Source organism: Parasteatoda tepidariorum, chromosome 8, assembly GCF_982258835.1.
Source record: "Parasteatoda tepidariorum strain Cologne lab strain chromosome 8, Ptep-v5.0, whole genome shotgun sequence".
In the NCBI taxonomy this organism is placed as follows: domain Eukaryota; kingdom Metazoa; phylum Arthropoda; class Arachnida; order Araneae; family Theridiidae; genus Parasteatoda; species Parasteatoda tepidariorum.
In genome coordinates, this window is record NC_141762.1 from 87445179 (window position 1) to 87469629 (window position 24451).

At 30.5% G+C, this 24451-nt stretch overlaps 1 protein-coding gene across 1 annotated transcript in view; it reads left to right on the plus strand.

The window, feature by feature from the left end:
• The first annotated feature begins 375 nt into the window (after positions 1–375).
• LOC139425595 (uncharacterized) overlaps positions 376–24451 on the plus strand; it is a 53821-nt gene continuing 29745 nt past the window's right edge. The window contains exons 1-7 of the mRNA XM_087149650.1: positions 376–439; positions 13547–13592; positions 15083–15114; positions 18568–18640; positions 18895–19067; positions 21242–21517; positions 23940–24078. Coding sequence (XP_087005776.1) covers positions 13569–13592; positions 15083–15114; positions 18568–18640; positions 18895–19067; positions 21242–21517; positions 23940–24078 — 717 coding nt within the window. The 5' untranslated portion in view covers positions 376–439; positions 13547–13568. The remainder of the gene's footprint in view (positions 440–13546; positions 13593–15082; positions 15115–18567; positions 18641–18894; positions 19068–21241; positions 21518–23939; positions 24079–24451) is intronic.

Here is a 24451-nt window from a genome sequence, read left to right on the forward strand (position 1 = left end):
GTGTATTTTAATAAACCGGGTTGGAGAAAATTACCTGTGGCGTTGAGCTCAAATATACTACATATTTGCTACTGCAATAAGTTTTCTTTAGCATTTTAAGAAGTTCTAGTGGAACTTAGAAAATTAGGTATTTTGCATATTTGGTAAATATTTATGTCATGAATATCAATATTATCTCGAGTTTTGTTTATCATTCCCACTTTTTGAAAAAGTGCTCTACTTCAATGTAATATTTTTGCTCAGGTTTAAATTATAAATTACTAATATCAGGTGAATAATGAATATAATCAAAAAGTAACTTTTAATATAGTTAAAAAGTGATTGTTTTGTATAGTTAAAAAGTCATAAATTTTCGGTTGTTTATTTCAGAGAGGATAACAGAAGAAATATCAAAAGAAATTATTGATTGCCAGCTCAAAAACTGTGGACCTGCGTGCTTGTAAGTTATTATTTTACAAATTATATTCCTGAAACAAAAGCAAATTTCTGTATAAAAAAGAAGTATCATTAATTTTTAATTAAGCCTAGCATCCCTTAAAAAGGATGGTTTCTATTTGCCAAAAAAAAGTGGAATATGTTTCATTATTAAGATTTTTTCAGATAAACAAGATAGTTCGTAGTACTCGAAAAATTGAGAAAAGATGAAAAATAATAAAAAAAAGGACAAGAGAAGAATTATTATTCATATTATTTTTTAAAAGTATTTAAAAAAATATTTTTATTTATATTTATTATTCTTTTCCATAAATAGTGTTTTAAGTTCCATAAATACAATTTTTTTCTATATAAATAGTGTAGATTTTTTTTCTGAAAAAAAAATAATTAAGAATATAGAGCTAATTCTCATAATCATAATCAATTCTCAAACAAACACTTTCTGCAGTGGACACTGTAAGGAGATTTATTGAGAGGCAGCTGAATATGTCAGAGGAGAAATTTAAAGTCATAGTCCACTTAGAAAGTGTTATAGACAAACTTTCTTACACATCTCTAAAGCAAGCAACTATTGAATCTTTTTAAGTGTAAAAAGTGTTTTTAGAATAAATATGGAATAGTAAATGAGGGATGTAAAGCTCATTTTTCCTTATTTTACCATCGATAACATGCGATTTTCGATAATACGAATTTTCGGTATCTCGAATTTTTTCTCCTCTCCCTTCAAGTTCGAGATATCGAGGTTTGATTGTACTTTTTTCCCCCGGATTTTTATAAATATATATATATATATATATATAGGGTAAACTATATATATATATATATATATATATATATATATATATATATATATATATATATATATATATATAGGGTAAACTATATATATATATATATATATATATATATATATATATATATATATATATATATATATATAGGGTAAACTAACCAGTGAAGGAACACTTAAGCTTCGCTTGCCTTTTAAAAAATCATATTAATTTCAAAATTCGTAATTTCAGTTAAATGACTGTGTCAACATAATTGTTACTAATTGCAAACTATGCAAAAAAATTGTAGAGAACTTACTTAATATTGTTTTAAAGTTTTGGAGGTTCAAATAACAAGTAGTAAGAAGACCCAGTGAAGGAACAGCTCTTACCAGTGAAGGAACACAAAATTGCCCAGTAAAGGAACACTTAATTTTGGTTATTTTTTAATGCTCTTTATGAATTTTTTAGCCATACAAATATATAAAAACAAGACTATTTGTGAAATTATAACATACAAGTACTTGTAAAATACTAACTTTTTTCTGTAATCATGAACTAGAAATTAAAGTGATGTTAAATACAAAATAAATTTAAAAAAATCATTCTTTCTTATAATTTGACAGTCAAATCTAAATCATTGTGTCATCCGATGTGTTTATTATCATTATTATTTTATCATCTTTTTGTTTACTCTTTTTCCTCTTATTTCTGGAAGCTTTTTTTCTTTTTTAAGTATTTTTTCTTTCTTTTTCTTTTCTATGTTCTCCTGTTTTAACTTTTTTTAGATCTTTCAGCCTCTTGAAATTTTTGCCATTTCTCTGAAGTTAGTGCAAAAGGTAATTTATTCGTTTTTCTTCTTATTTGACCTTTTTTTTTATCATCAATATTTGGCAAATGTAAATGGTTCTTCCAAACTTCTTCTGATTTTTCAGCAACATTTCTAGTAGCCTTTCTCGAAAGTAGGCGGGGGAAAGGTGTTTTGAAGTTTGAGGCAAATCCATCTCTTGTTGACTTAAATCTAGAGCAGTGTTTCTTAACTTTATTGATACAATGGACCCCTTTTAAAGTTTTTTAAGAAGTCACGAACCACCCCTCTGAGAAAAAAAATTGCAAAAAAACATCAATTTTTAGTATTTAATTTATTTTAGCATTTAATTTTATTATTTCAATAGTATACAAAATATTCAAAATTAAAATTTTTAGTCTGAAGGTTGTGCTGCTTTTTCTTAATTAATAAATTGAATAGAGGGATGGTTTTCGACAAAGCAACGAGCATAACATGTTCAACATTCAATCGATAACGATGTTTTGTTTTTATTGTCACAACTGTGGAAAGTCCGGCTTCGTTAAGCTACACTGTAGCTAACGGAATTATAGCTGAAATAGCTCGCTTCACAAGCAATGGGTAGGCTTCTTTCACAGAAGACCAGAACTCTCTGAGTGTTTTTGAATCGAAATCCATTTTTAGCAAGGACTTTGTTCTAAGATCAATAAGCTCATCTTTGGCAAGGTTCATATCATCGATACAGTCAATATCACAAAGAAAGGGATGACGAATCCACAACTCATCTTTTATCTTTATCTCATCTAAATTAAAATATTTTTTCAATGAAACTTGGAGTACTTCCATATGTTCACAGATTTCATTTTTTAAGTTATTCAGTAACAAATTATCTTGCTAAGATCCATTTTCAGAAAGCACTTCGTCCAACATTTAAAAGTTTGCATATATCTCACTTTGAATTTTTTTTTTCAAAATGTCATCTTCAATTAGAATGCTTGTAATTTCTCAGTTGCATCCATAATGGTGATATCGGGTCCTTGAATTAAAAGACTTATATTGTTCATGTGGTTAAAATTATCTGCCAGGTAAGCCAATTTATAGGTAAAATCTTTTTTGTTTTAATATTTGAAGAATGAGTTATCTTTTTCTTCTAGAACAAGTGATAATTCGATCTTCAACATGAAAAATTGTTTCAAAATCTGCCCTCGTGACAGCCAGCGCAATTCCGTGTGGTACAGAAGTACCTCATGTTCTGCGTTCATTTCTTGACACAGCGTTTTAAGGAGACGATGATTAAGAGCTCTACGTCTAATAAAACTTACAGTTTTAATAACTTTTAATAATGCTTCTCTTAAGCTGGTTGGAAGAGTTTTTGTAGCCAGCGCATGTTTATGTAAAAAACAATGAGTAACAAGAACATTAGGAGACTTTTTTTTTACCAACAGGGCAAAACCAGATTTATTGCCAAGCATCACAGGTGCTCCATCTGTACGAAATGAATGAAATTTTCTTTTTCAGTCAAAGTCTTGTTTGGTAAGGAAAACATTTAGCATTTCTAAAACATCAACTGTCTTTGTAGTTTACAAAAGAGACTCACAAAATAAAAATTCTTCTTTGATAGTATCAAGAGACACGTAACGAACAAAAACAAGAAGTTGACTATAATTCGAGATATCTGTAGTTTCATCCAGTTGCATACTAAAGGGAAATGGCGATACTTTCAATTCATCGATGATCTTTTTCAAGATATTGCAAGAAATTTCAACTGTTCTTGAATGTGTCACATCATTTGAAAATGGAATTGCCTCAAGTTTTTTTTCTCTGTTCCAATCTACAAAATAATTCAACCATCTCCAGCGCACATGGCTTAAATAACGTCTCTCCAATAGTATGCGGTTTCTTGCTTTCAGCAATATGATATGCAACTTTGAGAGATGCCACAACCAGAGGTTTTTATGGAATATCAAACACAAGTTTGTCTAATGTTCCAGATTTCAAAAACTGGGCTTTCTTCTTAGTAATAAATTCTAGATCTAGTAACCTGAACAAGATGTCAAATGTACGTAGCTTGATAGGGGATAATAAAAATAGTACAGCGGACGTCATCAGGGGGTTGCCCCTGATGGTGCAAACTGAAAGCCGGTTAGTGGAGGATGTTGAAAATATGATAGGGATATTAGGGGGCTGTGTGCAGTCCGTACTGAATTTGGGGTATCTCGATCACCTAGTTTTAAATATGTATGTATTTTCACCTTTTAGAAAGAAAAAAAGATCAATGTTATTTAAATATTATTGATAGAAACGCTTTAAAAATTAGGAGCAGTTGGTGAACCTCCAAAATATGACCCATGGACCCCTAAGGGGTCCATGAACCACAGGTTAAGAAACCCTGATCTAGAGGATCTTTAGAAGTACTGATTTTACTTATAGAATCATTTCTTTTTTCAACTAAGAGAGGATCAGCATGAGGACTCATTTCAAATTCGATATCTAAGATGCATTCATTATCAATACTAGCTTCAGCTTCTAAGTTTGACTTAACCAAGTGGTCTTCTTTTAATACGTACTTCTTCCATATTGAAAAAAGTACAGGTTCTTGGATATTTTTGATACTAGACTCTTTAGTCTATGCTGCGTTAAAAATTTGCAACATATCTTGACGGATTTTCCTCTCAAGCTTCTGAAGAAATTGAGTATCGTTTCTGTTTAACTCTGTTTTTTGTTGAGGAGCTTGCTTCTAAATTCTAACATCGTAAAGTAGTTTTTAGAAATTATATAATCACGTTGCTATCCTATAATGATAGCTTATTAGGAGTGCAAAGCTTATTGGTGCAAAAGCCAGCGAAAAAATGTTCTTTTCAAATTTTTATGATTATATTTAATTAGTTTTCGATTTGTAAACATAGTTTATTAAGTTGCCTAACATTTGATGTAACTACACACCCCATTAATAAATATAAATTATAATTTTTTCATAAATTAAGCTATTAAATTAACATTTTGAACAGAAATTATTTCAGGAATTATTCATACAATTTTTAACAAAATTTCGGTTGTCCTCCATGGGTCATTCTCACAGAAAGGTGATTTTTTAAGTCCCTTAGTAATAAATACAGTAGATTTCTAAATACAGCAGATTTCTAAATATTTTTCTTCATCATTTTTCGCAAAGTTCTAACTAACAAATCATATGCATTTCTGCCAAATGTATTTAATATTTCATTCTTATTTTTTAATAAACATAACTTCAAAATCCCCTCCGTGGACGTCCCAACGTCTGTGACACAAAATAATTTCTAATGGCTGTTAAACAATTTAAATGTTATTTTAATGATTTTTGTAGTTTTACCTAGTTAAATGTTTATAGTAACTTTTTATTTAATATTTTTTTAGAAATTTTTTTTTTTATAAAATAAATGACTAGTAAACTTTGTCCATCAAAAATGAAATCTCCCTCCGTAGACAATTAATATAGTTGGTCAATATGCAATAAAGGGCAGCATATGCGAAATCCCTGTAAGACAGCTGCTGGGAAAGGTAATCATTCCATTTTCTAATGTTAACTATCAGTTGTTTTTGCTCTCTTTGGTGTCAGTTTTGGATTGTTGTGTTCTACTGGGGTTTGGCAAAGTTCTCACCGTATACTCCGTGGACATCATAACGAAGGTAAGAGAAAATTATTTTATTTTTGATAGATGAATTTTAGATTGCAAAAATAGTATATTTAATAAAAAGAACTGCCCTATTTTTGTAACTTAAAAATTAAAAATCAGTAAAATTCAAGAACTAGTTTTTGTCTCCTCCGTGGACATAACAAGTCCACGGAGGAGAAGACACAGTCAATGAAAGAGACAATGTGTTAGACAACCATAATACAATTTTAATAATCAAAAAACTATTTTCTTTTAATTGATATTTTTTAAAATGGAACAAATGTGTTAATTTGTTTGTATTTTTAAAGAAAATCAATTAAGTTTAACTTTTTCTTATATGAGAAGTAAATATTGGCAATTTTTCTAAATAATTTCTGTGATGTTTAGCATTTTTTTCTCTTCAAATTTTAGAAGAAAAATGGTAAAACCAAAATGTAGAAAAAGAAAGCAATCAAATGTTCAGATGCAAAAGAGAAGGGAATAGAAAAAACTTAGTATGAGACAAGCTATACATGAATTAAAAGAAAACCCTATATTGTTTGAAGAAAGTAAAAAAAAAAAAAAGGAAGAAAGAGCAAAAATGTGTATCAGAAAAAGATTTAACAGAAAAATCGTGATTAAATGTACCTAAATTTCTAGAAATTGATAGAGCAAGCCGTTTGTGCCCAGGGAGAAAAGAAACAATAACAGGAAGAAAAGAGAAAAAACAAAAACATTATTTGGATGACAGTATGTTTAACTTGCATAAAAAGTTCATAAAAGAGTACCCTCAACACTCAACTTTAATGTGGAGTTTGAATTTTTATTTCAATAGTCTTTACATTTCAATTTATTAATATTCAGTAAGAGTTACTTAAAAAATTGTACACCTAGGTTAAAAATGGATGTTTCCTTTCATAGCAGCATCATTAATCGGAAGTAGCTCTATCTCTAATAATGAAATATTTTATTATTTACTTATAATTGTTAAATTCATATCAGTTGTACTTAATAATTAATGAATTAATTTCATTGACATTTTATATTTTATAACATAAAATGTCTTCTCCGTTGACTATTACATCTCCTCCGTGGACAAGGCAGAATTTAAAATATTTTAAATTTTGTAAAAAATTAAATAGGAAACTTGACCATTATTATAAGGACATATAACAAAAATAAAAAAAGGCATGTATGTAATTTTTTATCACTTTTTTAATTACTTCAATTTAAGAAAATGTTTTAGTCTATTTATACCTTTTCAGTGAGAATGACCCCTATATAGCAGAATTACTTATCCTAGAGTCAAGTAAAATCATATTTGACACATTACGGTTCATTCACTGGAAGTATTCCCAGTGAAGGAACATACCTGTTTCTTCACTGGTTAGAAGTTATTTTTTGTCTTTTAAACAGAATTTTGATGTATAATATGACTAAAAGTACAAGAAAATTAAAAAATTTCTTTTATTTTCATTAACTGGGAAATGAACCCAGTAAAGAAACACTTGTTCCTTCACTGGTTCTTCATCGTTTGGTGATCCAGTGAAGAAACATGCCTTTTCCTTCACTGGTAAGAAGTTGTTTTTTGTCTTTTAAACAGAATTTTGATGTATAATATGACTAAAAGTACAAGAAAATTAAAAAATTTCTTTTATTTTCATTAACTGGGAAATGAACCCAGTAAAGAAACACTTGTTCCTTCACTGGTTCTTCATCGTTTGGTGATCCAGTGAAGAAACATGCCTGTTCCTTCACTGGTTAGAAGTTGTTTTTTGTCTTTTAAACAGAATTTTGATGTATAATATGACTAAAAGTACAAGAAAATTAAAAAATTTCTTTTATTTTCATTAACTGGGAAATGAACCCAGTAAAGAAACACTTGTTCCTTCACTGGTTCTTCATCGTTTGGTGATCCAGTGAAGAAACATGCCTGTTCCTTCACTGGTTAGAAGTTGTTTTTTGTCTTTTAAACAGAATTTTGATGTATAATATGACTAAAAGTACAAGAAAATTAAAAAATTTCTTTTATTTTCATTAACTGGGAAATGAACCCAGTAAAGAAACACTTGTTCCTTCACTGGTTCTTCATCGTTTGGTGATCCAGTGAAGAAACATGCCTGTTCCTTCACTGGTTAGAAGTTGTTTTTTGTTTTTTAAACAGAATTTTGATGTATAATATGACTAAAAGTACAAGAAAATTAAAAAATTTCTTTTATTTTCATTAACTGGGAAATGAACCCAGTAAAGAAACACTTGTTCCTTCACTGGTTCTTCATCGTTTGGTGATCCAGTGAAGAAACATGCCTGTTCCTTCACTGGTTAGAAGTTGTTTTTTGTCTTTTAAACAGAATTTTGATGTATAATATGACTAAAAGTACAAGAAAATTAAAAAATTTCCTTTATTTTCATTAACTGGGAAATGAACCCAGTAAAGAAACACTTGTTCCTTCACTGGTTCTTCATCGTTTGGTGATCCAGTGAAGAAACATGCCTGTTCCTTCACTGGTTAGAAGTTGTTTTTTGTCTTTTAAACAGAATTTTGATGTATAATATGACTAAAAGTACAAGAAAATTAAAAAATTTCTTTTATTTTCATTAACTGGGAAATGAACCCAGTAAAGAAACACTTGTTCCTTCACTGGTTCTTCATCGTTTGGTGATCCAGTGAAGAAACATGCCTGTTCCTTCACTGGTTAGAAGTTGTTTTTTGTCTTTTAAACAGAATTTTGATGTATAATATGACTAAAAGTACAAGAAAATTAAAAAATTTCTTTTATTTTCATTAACTGGGAAATGAACCCAGTAAAGAAACACTTGTTCCTTCACTGGTTCTTCATTGTTTGGTGATCCAGTGAAGAAACATGCCTGCTCCTTCACTGGTTAGAAGTTGTTTTTTGTTTTTTAAACAGAATTTTGATGTATAATATGACTAAAAGTACAAGAAAATTAAAAAATTTCTTTTATTTTCATTAACTGGGAAATGAACCCAGTAAAGAAACACTTGTTCCTTCACTGGTTCTTCATCGTTTGGTGATCCAGTGAAGAAACATGCCTGTTCCTTCACTGGTTAGAAGTTGTTTTTTGTCTTTTAAACAGAATTTTGATGTATAATATGACTAAAAGTACAAGAAAATTAAAAAATTTCCTTTATTTTCATTAACTGGGAAATGAACCCAGTAAAGAAACACTTGTTCCTTCACTGGTTCTTCATCGTTTGGTGATCCAGTGAAGAAACATGCCTGTTCCTTCACTGGTTAGAAGTTGTTTTTTGTCTTTTAAACAGAATTTTGATGTATAATATGACTAAAAGTACAAGAAAATTAAAAAATTTCTTTTATTTTCATTAACTGGGAAATGAACCCAGTAAAGAAACACTTGTTCCTTCACTGGTTCTTCATCGTTTGGTGATCCAGTGAAGAAACATGCCTGTTCCTTCACTGGTTAGAAGTTGTTTTTTGTCTTTTAAACAGAATTTTGATGTATAATATGACTAAAAGTACAAGAAAATTAAAAAATTTCTTTTATTTTCATTAACTGGGAAATGAACCCAGTAAAGAAACACTTGTTCCTTGACTGGTTCTTCATCGTTTGGTGATCCAGTGAAGAAACATGCCTGTTCCTTCACTGGTTAGAAGTTGTTTTTTGTCTTTTAAACAGAATTTTGATGTATAATATGACTAAAAGTACAAGAAAATTAAAAAATTTCTTTTATTTTCATTAACTGGGAAATGAACCCAGTAAAGAAACACTTGTTCCTTCACTGGTTCTTCATCGTTTGGTGATCCAGTGAAGAAACATGCCTGTTCCTTCACTGGTTAGAAGTTGTTTTTTGTCTTTTAAACAGAATTTTGATGTATAATATGACTAAAAGTACAAGAAAATTAAAAAATTTCTTTTATTTTCATTAACTGGGAAATGAACCCAGTAAAGAAACACTTGTTCCTTCACTGGTTCTTCATCGTTTGGTGATCCAGTGAAGAAACATGCCTGTTCCTTCACTGGTTAGAAGTTGTTTTTTGTCTTTTAAACAGAATTTTGATGTATAATATGACTAAAAGTACAAGAAAATTAAAAAATTTCCTTTATTTTCATTAACTGGGAAATGAACCCAGTAAAGAAACACTTGTTCCTTCACTGGTTCTTCATCGTTTGGTGATCCAGTGAAGAAACATGCCTGTTCCTTCACTGGTTAGAAGTTGTTTTTTGTCTTTTAAACAGAATTTTGATGTATAATATGACTAAAAGTACAAGAAAATTAAAAAATTTCTTTTATTTTCATTAACTGGGAAATGAACCCAGTAAAGAAACACTTGTTCCTTCACTGGTTCTTCATCGTTTGGTGATCCAGTGAAGAAACATGCCTGTTCCTTCACTGGTTAGAAGTTGTTTTTTGTCTTTTAAACAGAATTTTGATGTATAATATGACTAAAAGTACAAGAAAATTAAAAAATTTCTTTTATTTTCATTAACTGGGAAATGAACCCAGTAAAGAAACACTTGTTCCTTCACTGGTTCTTCATCGTTTGGTGATCCAGTGAAGAAACATGCCTGTTCCTTCACTGGTTAGAAGTTGTTTTTTGTCTTTTAAACAGAATTTTGATGTATAATATGACTAAAAGTACAAGAAAATTAAAAAATTTCTTTTATTTTCATTAACTGGGAAATGAACCCAGTAAAGAAACACTTGTTCCTTCACTGGTTCTTCATCGTTTGGTGATCCAGTGAAGAAACATGCCTGCTCCTTCACTGGTTAGAAGTTGTTTTTTGTTTTTTAAACAGAATTTTGATGTATAATATGACTAAAAGTACAAGAAAATTAAAAAATTTCTTTTATTTTCATTAACTGGGAAATGAACCCAGTAAAGAAACACTTGTTCCTTCACTGGTTCTTCATCGTTTGGTGATCCAGTGAAGAAACATGCCTGTTCCTTCACTGGTTAGAAGTTGTTTTTTGTCTTTTAAACAGAATTTTGATGTATAATATGACTAAAAGTACAAGAAAATTAAAAAATTTCCTTTATTTTCATTAACTGGGAAATGAACCCAGTAAAGAAACACTTGTTCCTTCACTGGTTCTTCATCGTTTGGTGATCCAGTGAAGAAACATGCCTGTTCCTTCACTGGTTAGAAGTTGTTTTTTGTCTTTTAAACAGAATTTTGATGTATAATATGACTAAAAGTACAAGAAAATTAAAAAATTTCTTTTATTTTCATTAACTGGGAAATGAACCCAGTAAAGAAACACTTGTTCCTTCACTGGTTCTTCATCGTTTGGTGATCCAGTGAAGAAACATGCCTGTTCCTTCACTGGTTAGAAGTTGTTTTTTGTCTTTTAAACAGAATTTTGATGTATAATATGACTAAAAGTACAAGAAAATTAAAAAATTTCTTTTATTTTCATTAACTGGGAAATGAACCCAGTAAAGAAACACTTGTTCCTTCACTGGTTCTTCATCGTTTGGTGATCCAGTGAAGAAACATGCCTGTTCCTTCACTGGTTAGAAGTTGTTTTTTGTCTTTTAAACAGAATTTTGATGTATAATATGACTAAAAGTACAAGAAAATTAAAAAATTTCTTTTATTTTCATTAACTGGGAAATGAACCCAGTAAAGAAACACTTGTTCCTTCACTGGTTCTTCATCGTTTGGTGATCCAGTGAAGAAACATGCCTGTTCCTTCACTGGTTAGAAGTTGTTTTTTGTCTTTTAAACAGAATTTTGATGTATAATATGACTAAAAGTACAAGAAAATTAAAAAATTTCTTTTATTTTCATTAACTGGGAAATGAACCCAGTAAAGAAACACTTGTTCCTTCACTGGTTCTTCATCGTTTGGTGATCCAGTGAAGAAACATGCCTGTTCCTTCACTGGTTAGAAGTTGTTTTTTGTCTTTTAAACAGAATTTTGATGTATAATATGACTAAAAGTACAAGAAAATTAAAAAATTTCTTTTATTTTCATTAACTGGGAAATGAACCCAGTAAAGAAACACTTGTTCCTTCACTGGTTCTTCATCGTTTGGTGATCCAGTGAAGAAACATGCCTGTTCCTTCACTGGTTAGAAGTTGTTTTTTGTCTTTTAAACAGAATTTTGATGTATAATATGACTAAAAGTACAAGAAAATTAAAAAATTTCTTTTATTTTCATTAACTGGGAAATGAACCCAGTAAAGAAACACTTGTTCCTTCACTGGTTCTTCATCGTTTGGTGATCCAGTGAAGAAACATGCCTGTTCCTTCACTGGTTAGAAGTTGTTTTTTGTCTTTTAAACAGAATTTTGATGTATAATATGACTAAAAGTACAAGAAAATTAAAAAATTTCTTTTATTTTCATTAACTGGGAGAAAAACCCAGTAAAGGAACACTTGTTCCTTCACTGGTTTTTCATCGTTTGGTGATCCAGTGAATAAACACCCCCTTATCTCAGTACTTGATTATGCTATGGTACTTTAAAAAAAATAAAACGTAACTTCAATAACTATATTTTGAATTCTCTTTTTCACAGTGAGAAAAATAAGACTACTACATGCAATTAATTCCACTTCAAACATATAAATACAAACACTCACCTTATAATTTTTTCAACGAAACAAGGTGTTGCAGAGATAATAACAGATTCAAAAATTTTTCCAGAGAATTCTATTTGACCAGGTAATCCAAAATATTGCTAGATGACTTCCTATTGTTTGGCAGTAAGCTATTGTTACCAATCAATCTTAAAAAAAACTTTCAAATTCTTATTTTTAATCAATATATATGAAATGTTCCTTCACTGGGTAGTGTTCCTTCACTGGTTGGTTTACCCTATATATATATATATATATATATATATATATATATATATATATATATATATATATATATATATATATATATATATATATATATATATATATATATATATATATATATATATATATATAAGAGAAAAAATAATTTTTTAAGAGAATTTAAAATATCAATTAAATAAAAATTAAAATACAGACAAAATATATAGGGAGAAGAGAAATAGTGATATCATGTACTTACTATCAACTCTAAAAAAGTAAGTAAAATAATATTTCGATAGTAAAATTTGCATATTACAAAGTGTTAAGTAAAAGCGTAATAGATGGTAGTGAGAAAAAGATTTTTAATGAAAAATCCTACTGAAGTTAAGAATCGATCCAATTGGTTTGTTACCTTGGATTCGCCAGGAAAATGGATATAGATGTGGTAATTTAATTCATAAATTAAAATACCAATTAAGGGGTAAAAATCTTCTTCAAACCGGTTTTTTTTCTCTGGAATTTTACCAATGTTTTTTAAGGGAAAAGGTCCGTCATATGAAGTATTAACTTAAGTGTCAACGTAAAATTTTAAAATTCTACTTTATTGTGGAGAGTTTTCTGATGTCGAAGAAATAATTCAAATACATGGCTAGTAAAAAATAATAATTTGGAGAGATTTTTCCACCCAAATTATCAAAATCGATGAATAACTTCCATGAATAATCGATGAATATTCGGTTTTTTCTCCAGGAATTTGCAAAACCAGCTTTGTAATAAGTTTTCAAATATTAAAACATTTGTCAGAAACGATTTCAATTTTCACAATACTATGACTTTTCTTCATAATGACTTTTTTTTCTTCAGAAAGCGTCATTTTTTTTTCAGAATTTGCATAGAGGGTCAAGGTAAAGACTGGTTAAACGTTCAAACAATAATAAAGAACTTTCGCAAACTCACAATCGTTGTAAAAATAGCATATTATCAGAAAAATGTGTTATTCCATGTGACGGCAGTCTTCATAAAAGCCATGATAAATTTATAATGTTGTTCATATTTACCTTTTAACAATGCTAATAGAGTCAAAATGCAACATGAAATATGTACTCAACATAGAAATAAATATGCAATTCTTTTTAAATATTTATAGTGATGAGTTCTATGAAGCTTCTATGGATGTTTCTGAAAGTCGCGAGGTAAGTCGATTCTAAACTACTTTTACCTTGAAAGATTATTATATTTGAAATTGTATTTAAGAGAAACAATGCATAGAGCTAGCATAAGTCTACCTTGCAATATCCATAACCATTCCTTATTTCCTTCCTGTTCCCACGTAAAAATTCGTTCATAATTTCTTAAAGTATTAACAGAAGACTGCTTGGAACACAGAGAAATATATATTAAGAGTTTCAACTCCAATGTTAGAGTGTATAAAAAGGAGACGCGTTTTTCTTTATTAGTGCGCTTTTTTTAAAAAAACGCTATGATAAAATACTTAAATCATAGCGTTTTGAGGACTACGCTAAGGGTTGACTATTAGTTAGATTGATGTGTTGATAATTTTTTAAAAATTATTTTTAATTACATCTGTGAAACTCCTTGTAATCATTAGGTTTTTTGTTTTCTTTTAACTGGATACCTGCGAGCGTCCTCATCACGGGTATCGATTCTGATTGGGTGCTGAAACGGGGCTTTTGTTTATGTTATCAAATGCTGTTTTAATGCTATTTCGAGTAAGGCTTGAATTTTAAATATGAATTCGATTTGCAATCTCAGAATCGATTATCGTATCGTGTGGCAATCGCATAATTAATAAATTCTAGTAAAATATTGAAGTGTGTAGTTATTTTTTAAGCATGATCTGGGGCTTAAACTGACCCATTCACATATTGTTCAAATTTGAAGAGGCTAGCATAAAAGGTTTTGAAATTATAAGAGATAGAGGTATCTACACAAAAACTCATTTTACGCGTAAGTGATTACACGTGACTTTATCCACATGAATCTACATGACTTTGTTTATTTTATATATAAAACATAAGTAAAAATTTGAGACCTCACAGAGAAAAAAGTGTTATTTAGAGCTTTTTTAATTGTGCCTGACAGTTGAATTCCTGCAAGTGACGTCGCAGTATCGATGCATTTATCGATTCACTGAAGCCAATCAGGTTCAACACATACGCGTGACATCACGTACAGTTATCCAATTAAATTTAAGGTTAGAAATAAAATTAATTCATTTCTACTTGAGTTGAAAGTACCCTATTATGAAATACTGGAATGATACATTTTTATTTTTGCTACTTATTTTATAAAGAACTCGTGGACCAAGCTTGAGAGTTTTATCTTTGTAGCCAACTTTTGTATAACATAACTTACACCTGGAGTAATTACCTTTTTATTCCTCCTGGTAATTACAAAATATCGAAATAAATTTAATTAGAATTTCTGTTTTTAGTTTATAAAGAAGAAATGACTTGAATTTGAGCTACCCATACTTGTAATAAACTATTTAGCATTACTGTTGATTAAGTTAAATATGAGGCTATTATTATTTAAGTGCATTGCCTAATTATTTAATTATATTACGTCTATATTTTTCATTTCTGTATTACTATTTAAAAAATAATTGGAATCATTCCTTATACAACAGACTTGCGATTTTTTATATTATTTTTCTTTTTAGGGCGAATGCAGTGTTCCATTAGAATATTCTGAGTAAGTCTATAGGCTTTTTCGTAGAATATTTCATATTTAGGGATCGCACTTGTTAGTAACAAAACAATTCAAGCCGTAAATCATCACTTCTAATAAATGTTTTTGAAAGCCTTGTTAAAAATTAATAAAAATTATGGGTTGCACACAAGAAAATAAAAGCAGTAAATCAAATCGAGGAATGAGCCGGCAAATCAAACGAATTTTAATTTCTTCACTGCTTTGAAAGAGGTTAGAGAATTGTAAGAGTTCTCCAAAGAGCAATTTTTTAAACTTCACTTCGAACATCAATTATTAAAAGACTTATAAGTCGCAGTAATAATAAATTCGACATAAATTCGAAAATTTGAAAAGAATGGATCCAATTTACTTCTAAACATTTCATCTAAGTATTAATGAGATTCGCAACGTTAAAATCTTCTTTTTCCTTAAATGAAAAAAGTTATCCTTATGCTTTGTACGGTGTAAAAATTGTAAATAATAAATTATTAACTTTTAACAGATCGTAAACCATTAAAAAAACTTCCTGAAAGACGATTGGATGCCTGAAAGTGCTATCATCGTAGACAAAACATTGGAGGTTTCAATTTAATAGCCAATCAGGTTCATCACACTTTTAGCACCACTGTGAACAAGCAAATCAGGGTTGTTTTAAATACGTGATCTACAGTTTATAAGCGTTATTTTTCGTTAAATTTCTACATGGTGAGTTGCTCTTAGTCAAATATGCTTTTAAGAAAATGACGAAGTTATTATAAATAGCTCACTGACTTTGAACGTGGCCGTGCAATAGGGTTGTGAGAAGGTGGAATTTCTTGCCGAGATATTGCAGAAGGACTGGGGAGAAATGGATCCACTGTGCATGGTTTTAGTTTATTTTATAACCTTCGTTAAACAGTCGACTCAATTTTGGGTTTGCTACTACTAATGTTCAACTCCGTAGACTTATAATTTTGAACCCAATCCAGAAAACAAGAGAACTCCTGGATCAAGTATTGGAAGAAATTTGAATTCGTGGAGGACTATTTGATAGAATAAAGCCGCATTTGCATTATATGGAGAGGAAAGCCACTGAAATCTCCCTTGTTTAGCTCGACGACAAAGAGACTCTTATCCATGACCGGTTTACTACTATATATATTTTACGTTAGCAATGCGGTTGGTGAGAGCCGGGTGCGGAATTCGAATCAACCAACCATTGCCGGGATTCGAATCTGATGCACCTCATTTGGAGGCTAGCACTCTCTCCCCTGAACCATCACAGCTATACTGTATATGATTGTTGGCTGCAGTGTTAAAGGGAAGGTACTGCGGCAAAAGAACTGGGTTCTGGACTGCCATATGGCGCCTTCCGCATGGCACAAGATCACTGTGTACATCGTATGACTATGGCTCACCATACTACATCTTCATCAGAAATTCGAGCTGCAGTTGGCACTGCTATGGCACAAGGAACTGTTAAAAACCGGCTAAGTCAATTACAGCTCAGGGGCTTGCAGTCCACTTACTTCATACTATTGTCGTGTATGAGTGGTGTCGATTTAGAGCTCACTCAGAGATGAGATCCATTTTTTTTCCTAATAAAAATCGGTTCAGCGTTTGTGTCAGGGATATCAGTAGGCTGGTTGGAAGGATGCCGGGTGGGCGCCAACTACCAACCTGTCTCTGACCAAGACATACTGACGTACACCTGGATTAATGGTCTGGGGAGTGATTTCTATTACAGCAGGAGGACTCTCTTTGTTATTCTACGCACCTTTACTTTTAAACAGTCAGCGTTATCCCCTTATCGACTGATCGAGTGCAACAGATATGGAACTCAATTCTGCGAAATGAAATACGCATCTGTAAGACACAATGCATGCCTGTTTGCCTGCTTGCGTACAAAATTCTGGTGGATTCACCTGTTATTAATGTCAGGGCTAAAGAGAATAGAAGGGCTAGTTCACTCCGCTCTTAGAGCTTAAGCTACGATTTCCCTCCTCATGACGTTACTGTGTCCACAGATCTCGGAAGATCGCACGCAGAGATATTATAATAACTTTCCATCTTCCTCTTTATAAAAATAAGTTAGACTTTTTCTGGTTATTAGCTTTCAAATTTTACCTAATTAACACATTATTTCCATTCATAAACATAGTTTAAAAAAACTTTCTTGGTCATTATATTAAAAAAATACCATTTTAAACTTATAAAAATATGTTACTAGTTGGCGAAAATGACACTATAAATACTTTATTTTAAAAAGTTCAGTTTTAACTTTAATTATTGAGAAAAATGAAAGCATATATCGACACTTTTTTATCGACATATTCTTTTATAACAATAAGTTGAGTTAAATTTAGAATCCCCGATTTTAAAATATGCCGTTAATAGCAATTTGTTCATACTTTATCATTAGGAAACATCAACCTTAAACGCCAATTACTGAAAAAAAATACACATTATTAAATGACATTAGAAATTTTATAATTGTTTATAGATATTTAAATTTACGATGATATGATTTATCGATATTTAAATTGAAGAGAATATAATTTTTAAAAAAAATCGTAAATATTTAGAATAACTACATTAAAAAATATGTTATGAAATTAGGAGAATTTCAACTGTATACTATATATTTCATTTATACTTTTTATTTACATTTTAATTTTTTTTGACTTTATCCATTTTTTAATTTTTTTCACCTGCCTTTCTTTTTGAAGTAACGAGGCGGTTTCCATTTAGATAATGAATTTTTATAAAAGTTCTTAACGACAGAATAAACGTATTGCTGTTTTATATTAACTGTGTCATTTCAGAATCCATTCTTTACATAGTTGTTCATTTACTTTAGGGAACATGCGGAAAATTATACTTTTTCCTTTTGTTTTTCTATCAAACATTTTTCAAGTTGCAATCGCGCAAACTGGCATTTTGATAATAGTTTTAAATTCTTGTAAATTCACTGCAAAAACTGAGGAAAGTCATTATAGAAAATAACAAATGTCTTAGAATATGTCACAAAAAGAAATGCTCCAATATTAGTTAGAGCTAGTAAAGCCGAACGCTTTGTTCTTGAAGTAAAAGTGCGAGCTTCGCGCCAAAGTAACGTCACTAGAGAAAATCGGAGGATTAGCGCGGCCAGAGTTTCTTCAAAGGAGTGAACCAGCCCTTCTATTCTCTTTAGCCCTGTATTAATGTACCATCACATTTGAAACGATTTTCCTTTCAATTGCATTAACCTGTGACATTGAAACTTTAATCAATTAAACATGTTACTCAGAAAAATACATTGTCGAAATTTCATTACTTTACAATAATTTTTTGTTGTAGTTGGAACTTCATTTCGATCAGTGTATTATTTTCTTATATGGATTCTAAATGGTGTATAGTACGTAAGCTGGTCATTGCAGTATCCTCTATAAAATAAAATTTTCTGTCTAATATTTATTTTTAAAAAATCTTTTCTAGTTTTAAGAGTGGAATTCACGTTCACCTGGGCCATATGGGAAAGACGACTTATAACAGTAATCCAAAATTTGAAGTAAGCTCTTTTAATATCATTCTTAATTTATAATATCATGTTTTCCTATTTTATTTTTTGCCATTTTGTTTCGAAAGCAAAGAACATTGTAATCAAGATGTTTGACACAAAGAAGGTCATGAACGATGTATAAAACTCTTTTCTTTTTTATTTTATGATATAATGTAATGTAATGTAACGTAACGTAACGTAACGTAATATAATATAATGTAGTATAATATAATATAACCTGTTTTATTACTTTCCTGTTTTAGAGCATTGAACATTTTAGCAACATTGGAGGCTATGTTGGTATGTGGCTGGGAATTTCATTAATTGCAGTTTTCGATTTCTTGAGTACTGCTTTTTCTTTGCTGAAATTTTCCTTCCAAAACCTCTCCATCAAAAAGACTCGAGTTCGTAGAATAAAACATCAAAAGAGGAACAAGTAAGATTTAGAAAGAGGTTGAGATTGTAAAAATCAAAGATCTTGAACAGCTATTAAACTTTTCACAATCTAAATATCATAAATATAAACTACCGTGATAGATTTTTAACCCTTGCAAAAGAAAAATAATAAATAAATAAATAATTAAGTAAAAAAAATACAAACTTTTACAATACAACCATAAAAAACTTTTGGTTAAGAAATTTCAAAAGCAATTTCCCGGACGGTTACTTTCCTAAAATCTCGAAATGAAAATTTACACGCGTATTAATACACAGAATTGTAACACCTCTGTCAGTAAACGTGGTGGACTTAATTTGGCTGATGTTTTTGAAAATTATAAGCTGGATATTTTGGCCTTTCATGTGGCTACTCTTACAGAAATTTAAGCTGTTTTGAGGTTTACTTATGGTTCATTTATGTGATAAGGTTAAGTGATAAGGTAGATTTGAGGTTTATTTGAAGTTCACTTAACCTTACAAAATCAAACTCCCAAGGTTAATCAAGGTACATGAAGTTGTCTTATTCACATTTGAGGTTGATAGCTATATACATTAGAGCAATAAGCTTAGAGAGGTATTTTTTTAGTTGTACATGTTATTTTTTTTCTACAATTCAGGCAAATAACTACATATTTGAATTGTCAATAATTTTACAAATTTCAGTTTAAAGTATTTCTGAGCTCTGTAAAATGGATACTCAAATTTCATGAGACTTTCTTTGTTTTTGATGTAACCATTTCCAGGCATATGCTCCGTGCAAGAACTTCATTAAAGTGACGAAACAATAATCGTCAGTACTTTAAAGAAACGGATTTCATTAAAATTAAAAAAAAAAACTTCTAGTCATAATATTTTTTTCCGAAAAAAAAAACTAATAGAGACCTAATTATCTTTAGTCAAGGGCATCATGTTAGTAGACCGAAATTCGTCCAAACAACACAAAGGCACATAGAAAACAAAATTACACACATGCCCTAAGCAAGATTCGAACCCGGGACCTTCCTGGAACAAGACAAACACCTTGACTACCGTACAACTCGGTCGACTTGTTTCGTCATTTTATTTTCCACTATTTAGTCTTCATTCTAGTTTCGTCATTCTACTTAACAATCTCATCTCCCACTATGAAGTTCGGAGTTTAATATATATATATATATATATATATATATATATATATATATATATATATATATATATAAAAATTAACGAAATTGGATTCGTCAAAACTAAGATTTTTATTTCTGAGAATGCATATAAAGAATTTATAAGGTCTGCATTATTAAATGCATCCAAGACATGCACATTAACCACGAGAGATGAAGAGGTGCTAACTATTTTCGACAAAAAAGTCCTAATAAATATTTGTGGTAGAATTAAGATCGATTGCTCATGGGGAACAAATTTTAAATTTGATATAAGCGTCTTATCGCGTCTGATATAAGACACACAACAAGACCAATAACAATTATTCTGTTCTATCTTAGAGTGATATTCCGCAAAGACGTTTCTTTAAACAGCTTTTCAAACTTTTTTGTGAATAAAAATCGACTTAATTATGCACACATTTGTTCACGAATCGATGTATTATTGAGAAAACATTAAAAAGATCTACCCAACTAGTAGCAATCGCTGATGAGGTTATTAAAATAAAATTTCAGATTTCAGTAATTTAAAACCAGTTTATTTTATAATGAAACTTAAAGCCGATAATAAGCTATAGTTCAATTACCCCAATATACTGGTTCTTGATGATTTTAATTTCTCTTTTGCATTCTCCTACATCAACTGTTTTTGTTTACCGCATTTAATTGTTCATCTGTAGCTTACGATATGTATATAATTTTGAGTTCATTTTTTAAACATGCTTCTAAACCTATTACACATTGTCATGGCCATTAATAAACACTTTTAACGTAATGCATAATATTGAACTGACGTTACCTTTCGTACTTTGAGATATATATATATATATATATATATATATATATATATATATATATATATATATATATATATATATATATATATATATATATATATATATATATATATATATATATATATATATATATATATATATTTTTGCCTCTGAAAAAATGATGCACTTTCATTCTATTTAGTGGTTACCTTTTTGCAGAAACCATAACTAATTATATCTCACTTTTCTTTCAGGAAAATTGATAAAAAAGAAATCAAATTTTGGTCCAATTATTTGAAACATGCTTTTCGGGATTCAATGCTGAGTGGCGTTCCACAGATTCTTCTGGCTAAGAGTATATTTAAGAAATGCGCCCTTACATTGGTCCTTCTGTCTTGCTTAGTGGGATATATTTATCAATCTTCTGAATTCCTACGACTTTTTTGGAAGTATGAAACTGTTGTTGATATCAGTATTACAAACAGCAAAGTAACAGAACTACCTTCTATCACTATCTGTAATTTTGATGGGTAAGTGAAAAGTATGTTTTTCATTACCAAATCCTATCTGTTTATTATATGATATTCGACATATCTGAAGAGAAAAGTGGGAAAACATTGTTTATGATGATTTTAAAAATATTTAAGGTTTGTTTTGCAAAGAACTTATTTTAGTCATATTCAACGATACAATAGAGGGTGTCTCTAAACTGTCAAGTCCAGAATTGTGATAAAAGGAATCTAGAGGATGAATGCCTACCATGGAACTTTTCCTTGAAAAATGTTTGCACACTTTGAATCTAGAATAGACACGAAAAGCACACCAGGCATCTTCGCTTCTCGAAACTGTTTTTACGTCACTGTTAGGCTGTGCAATGACGTCAAGGAGATAAAAGGAATCTAAAGGATGAATACCTAACACAGAATATTTCCCCGAAAAATATTTGCAATCTTTGAATCTAGAGGCCAGTTGAATAACACTCCTGATGTATTTTCATTTAGAAATTGTTCTTATGTCACTGCAGACTGTATAATGACGTCAGGGAGATAAAAGACATCTCAATTAACACATGAAATAGAATATTTCCCTACAAAAATGTTTGCAATCTTTGATTCCAAAGGATACAGGAAAAATACATCTGGCATCTGAGCGTCTGGAAACAGTTTTTACGTCAGTGTAGACTGTATTATGACGCCAGGAAGATAAAAGGAATCTAAAGGAGTAATACCTAATATAAAATATTTCCTGGGAAAATGTTTGTAAACATTGAATCTAAAAGAGACAGAAAAAGCACACCTAGCATCTTCGTTTCTAGGAATTATTTTTACGTCACTCTAACACCGTCGACGAATGCCAACAACTCTTATAATAATTCATCAAATACCCTTTGTTGTAAACAAGTTTGTATCTTTTTTTACATTTTTTTTGCTACCGCCAATATGGATTTTTCATGATTTTCCCTCTCACAACGTGATTTGTGACCTCATCTTCTGCAATAAGATTTTATCCTCTTAATACTTTTCATCACTCGTCAGACTTTTGACTATCATATTCTATCAAAGAATATGTAAAAAGGGTAGATCCAGTATTGATTGATGTAGTGACTCTCTTTGGGTGTATTTTAATCAAGAAAATATTCCAAATGCATTTGGTAAGATAAATAAATGAATGGATATATACCTGAAATTGAAAAATCGGAAATGATTTGAGAAAGTCACTCTTTTAATATTATACAAAGACGACAACAACACGGACGCCAACCCTCTGACGCAGATTTTCATTAAACATATTTTTTTTTTGTTTTTATTAATTCATATCAAGATAAGTGAAAAACATTATATTTAGCAATTTATGAATTTATTTTTATGAAATGTTGCATGAAATATTGGTGACTTTTTCTGCGCTAAAAGTAAAATCCTCGAAGCACGTCATCTTCCAAACATCTTCGTTTCTGGGAATTGTTTTTACGTCGCTATTGTATGTGTCACGACATCAGCTAGCTTCACATCGAACAACTCTTTTAATATTTAATCAAATAAATCTCTCTGTTGTTAGAAAATTTGTAGCTTTTTCATAATATAATCTAGATCTAGATTCTAATCTTATAATTTATAAATCTAGAGTCTAGATCATCATATTAGAAAGTTCAATCGCTACGGAGATGACTATTATCCATCAACAGTGGGACTCACTCTAAAGCCGGAACAGTTCACTGTGTGTTTCCAACATTGTCCACCCACCTCCATTTTCGACATCGAGGAAATCAACCTAGCTCTTAAGGTGGTCAATGACTACGACAAGAGGGAGTTTTATTTGCTCATGATCATGGCTGATGACTTCAAGTACACGCTCCCTCACGAACACAAGCGTAGAAGCAGACGACTGTACAAGTTTCCCTATACACTAGCTTCGCCCAGTGGAACGCCATAAGAAAAATCGAACGAAAGTATTTTATATACTCTGATAGTAAGAGCGTTTTGAACCAGTTAGAAAATTTTCGCAGCGATACTCACCCAATATTATGCTTCATTAATCATTTATTAATCGCTCTTCACAAGAAGGGATTTCATATTTCATTTTGCTGGATACCGAGTCATGTCGGTATCATGCCAAGTCATGAAAAGGAAGCAGCACAAAAATGAAAGAACTTCCTAGGTTTTATAAGCATGTACCTGATGGTTCATAGCATATTTGAACCCAGAACCTCTCTGGTGGAAGGCCGAAAGCCAAACCACTACAACACGATAAATACATGGGTCTAAGCAGAGTCCATAATCAAACCCCATCCCTTCTGAGCCGGACGCCGATTCTCCAGTCACTAGCTACCACTGCTCATTAAGAACCACCTCCCGCTAAACTCTTCAACTAATTCATTTTTTTCTCCATATTTCAACTTTTTTTAAAATGAATGTGAGAAAAATTATGAAATCCACGATTTTAATCATCTTTCAGGGTAAATCAAACGAAGGTATGTGGAAATTTGAAACCAGATTGGTGCGAATCATTAATAAAAAAGTGGCATTTTGCTGACGAGATCTGTGATTGCTTACCAGAACGTTATTGTGAAAACGGCATTCCCATAGATAGAATGGTTTGTATTGTTATAAAAATTTCTGTTTTCATTAAATACTATTACAGATTCCAGGACCTGCTTGAAAATAATGACCAGGTACCATTCCAGTTCATTCCTTTGCCTACGTCTGCGTGGTCTACGTCACCAAATTTAAATTTTGTCTGATATCACGCGCTATCATTTTAATGAAGTTATACTTCTTATGCGACTTCCAACAAGGTTGCGTTAAACGTTTAACGCTACATTTTTATTGGCCGGGAAATCACGTGGTAGGATCCAGTTTTCCCTCATTCATCTCCATAGTGTTTTGGTTCTCACTAGCATAAAACTAATAAAAGTATTGTTTTTCTATAAACATTATTTTAGTTTGCCTTGATACACATATAATTTA